General features: G+C 43.4%; 1 protein-coding gene across 2 annotated transcripts in view; it reads left to right on the forward strand.

Annotated features, from left to right (window-relative positions):
- Nucleotides 1-382: 382 nt before the first annotated feature.
- COL4A5 (collagen, type IV, alpha 5) overlaps nucleotides 383-2,954 on the forward strand; it is a 164,169-nt gene continuing 161,597 nt past the window's right edge. For both annotated transcript variants that reach the window (XM_004685697.2, XM_004685696.2), the window contains exon 1: nucleotides 383-650. In XM_004685697.2, the coding sequence (XP_004685754.1) occupies nucleotides 570-650 (81 nt within the window). In that variant the 5' untranslated portion in view covers nucleotides 383-569. The remainder of the gene's footprint in view (nucleotides 651-2,954) is intronic.

Here is a 2,954-nt window from a genome sequence, read left to right on the forward strand (position 1 = left end):
AGATCAGTTCTATTTGTAATTGGCCTTGGTGCTCACAGCAATGAGGGACTAGGCACGGAAGAGTAGCATTTAGGAAAGGTGCAAAGGAACTAATAGAAAAGCTTCCCGCTTGGGTTCAGGGTTTCAGTCAACTGGTCTGGAAGTTCCCTCCTCCAAATAACTGAGCGTCACTCCCTCGCAGGTTGCCGGTGCTGACTGAAGCAGTGGCGGATTGATCCTCAAATTCCCCAGAGCGTTGGGGAGGGGGTGGCGCCGAGGAAGAGAGGCAGGAAAGTGGAGCTGTGGCACTTGGGGCAGGAAAAAGTTTGCAAGTCTGGACAGAAGGGAAAAGTACTCCCGAGAGACCGGCTTTGGGGAGGGGAGGGGAGAAGGAAGAACTGCTTGTTTTTCCCCCTCCACTCTTAAAAAAGCTGCTTTCTCTTCTCCCAAGCCGACGGGCACCATTGGGACACCCTTGCTGTCCCTCTCCGGCTCTGGCTCTTTCCCCGTAAACCCTCAAGATTATGTCAGTTGGTCAGAGCCAGCCAGGGATTTCGTGCGGGTGCTGAAGGAGCTGCGGAAGCTGAAGAATGAAACTGCGCGGAGTCAGCCTGGCTGCCGTCTCGTTCTCACTGGCCCTGAGTCTTTGGGGGCAGCCCGCAGAGGCTGCGGTAAGTCCTTCCTCCCCCCCACCCTCACCCCATCACCTCACTCTCACGCCGAGATCACTTTTTTGTCCCTTTGCCTTCCTATCTCCTCGACCCGGGCTAGGGAATGCAAATTTGCCCGCACATGTTTAGAAAGAAACCTTATTTATAACACTGGTAACTCAATCTTTCCGAGGTGTGAGGGAGGGGCTGAAGTGCTTAAAAATAGGGCTGCTTGCTTCCCTGGGGCTAGCTGTCCTGGGGGAGTCGAGGCTGGGTGGGGGACGCAGGTTAAGGATTGCTAGGTTCAGATGGGGGTTTAAAGCTCGGCCTCCCCACCCTCCGCCTTGGGAGGTTTCCCTGCCTGCCGGCTAACCTTTTCACTAGTTGCACCCAGCCCACGCACTCTTTCAACTTAGGGTTATAGTTTAATATTTTGGTTTGTCCAGCTTCCATCCAAGTGTTCAGAGCCCCTATGAAGTTCTTCCCTTTTTCCCTTTCCTTAAGCCACTTGAACCTACCCTCACCTCTGCTCTGGAAAGCCTCTACACTGTGTTCCCCTTTTGACATCTTTGTTGCAGTTGCTCAGGTAACCTGCCACGAAGACCTGGTAACGATGGGGTCAAGCTTCAGTGTCTTTTTTTTCTTCTTCTTAAATTCTGGGTTTTGTTTGTTATCAAAAGAAAAAACTTAACCAAGGTAGCTGAACAAAAAATAAACAAACAAAAAACCAACAACAACAACAACAAAAAAATGAGCACTTGCCCATTACCTATTTAAAGGAAAGACATTGTCTTTTGTAAAGGGAAATGAGCTTGTGGTTTAAAGGAGAGTGAAGGAGGAGGTAGATGGGAAATGACAGAGCAAAAAGTTCCATTCAGTTTTAGGAATGTAGGTTAAAGTCCGCATAGATCTTCTTAGGAGGGTAACGGGGTAGTCCCAAGCACCATCCTCCTGGGGGTAAAAGGCAGATATAAAGGAATGAATGGTTTGGTCAAAATGTTCATCAGCCTGAAGTCCATCATCCTTAATTTAACTTACTCTCTAAGGAACTAAGTGTGACAGATTACTTAAAAGGTGTATTGAAGTGATTTAAAAAACACTCTAATCTGAGATCATAGATTAGGCCTTCACATGGTTGTGACTATCAATTCCTTATATGCAGCTGCTTTGTCATAGCTTACCTGGGTCCACTTTTAAGGTAGCTCGCTGGCAAGCTTTTCTATATATTTAGTGTGCCTCAGATTACATTGTCTTCCTGTTCTCCAGAAAGTGTACTCAAAATGTGAAAACTTAATATTATCCAAAGCACAGCATAATCATAATTGCCTATCAAATCTTTTCCCCCATCAAAGTAGTAGCAATACTTAAATTTGCTTTTCTGATACAGAAAATTTTAAGGAGGAACAGACTTAGTCACCCAATATGGATACAGACCCTTGGATAAAACTACAATTGTGTTGTTGGACTAGTTACTTTTAAAAAACAGTTCTCTGTACCTACTGCATATGGTGTTTGGCACACAGGAAAAGATTTAGATTTTGTGGATGTTTCACTAAATATTTCTTATTTTTTTCTTTAAATGTTGCTATTAACATGTGTGAACCAGATATCAATTATACAGGTATGCATAGCAATACTACATAGACATCATTTTCTATTAAAAATAAGATTCCTCTTTGTGATTTAAAAATTTGGGGAACAAACTTGTTTTCTAGGCTTTATGATTGTTCATGAAGACATTACAGAAGGCATCAAGCAGTTTTTTCTTTTCCTCCTATATAATTTTTAAAGAAAACTTTTATATCCCATTTCCTTATCATTAGGATATTGTGTCTTAATAAAACCAGAAGCTTATTTTTTCTGCTTAATACTTCAGTATCTAGGTTAGATGAATGTTTAAATCAACTGAAAAATGTGGATGGTATCTGCCATCCATACTAGTACTAGAGTTATTAGTTACCTTTTTCAAAGTAAAACTGGTAGTGGAGCTGGTTGTTGACTAAAGTAGTCTAGCATTGGTACTTTTATATCAGGAAGAGCATTGCTAGTTAAATTGCTTTAATTTTTCAGTTAAGTGATTTCTTCATCTCTGAAGTCCTACCAAATTGGGATATTACAAATATGTGAATTTTTTTAAAAGATTTATTTATTTATGCATACAGAATGGGAGTACAGGCCAGAGGCTCAGGGGTGGTGAGAGGCTTCACCAGAGACAGAGTGGGGAACAGAACAGGCGGATCAACGAAGTACACTGCTGAGGGAAGCAGCGGGCGGGTCAGGAGAGGTCTGCTGCGCCATGTGGTCACCTCCCGGGCAGGCGGGAAT

Source organism: Condylura cristata, unplaced genomic scaffold, assembly GCF_000260355.1.
Source record: "Condylura cristata isolate star-nosed mole 26May11 unplaced genomic scaffold, ConCri1.0 scaffold00019, whole genome shotgun sequence".
Taxonomy (NCBI): Eukaryota; Metazoa; Chordata; class Mammalia; order Eulipotyphla; family Talpidae; genus Condylura; species Condylura cristata.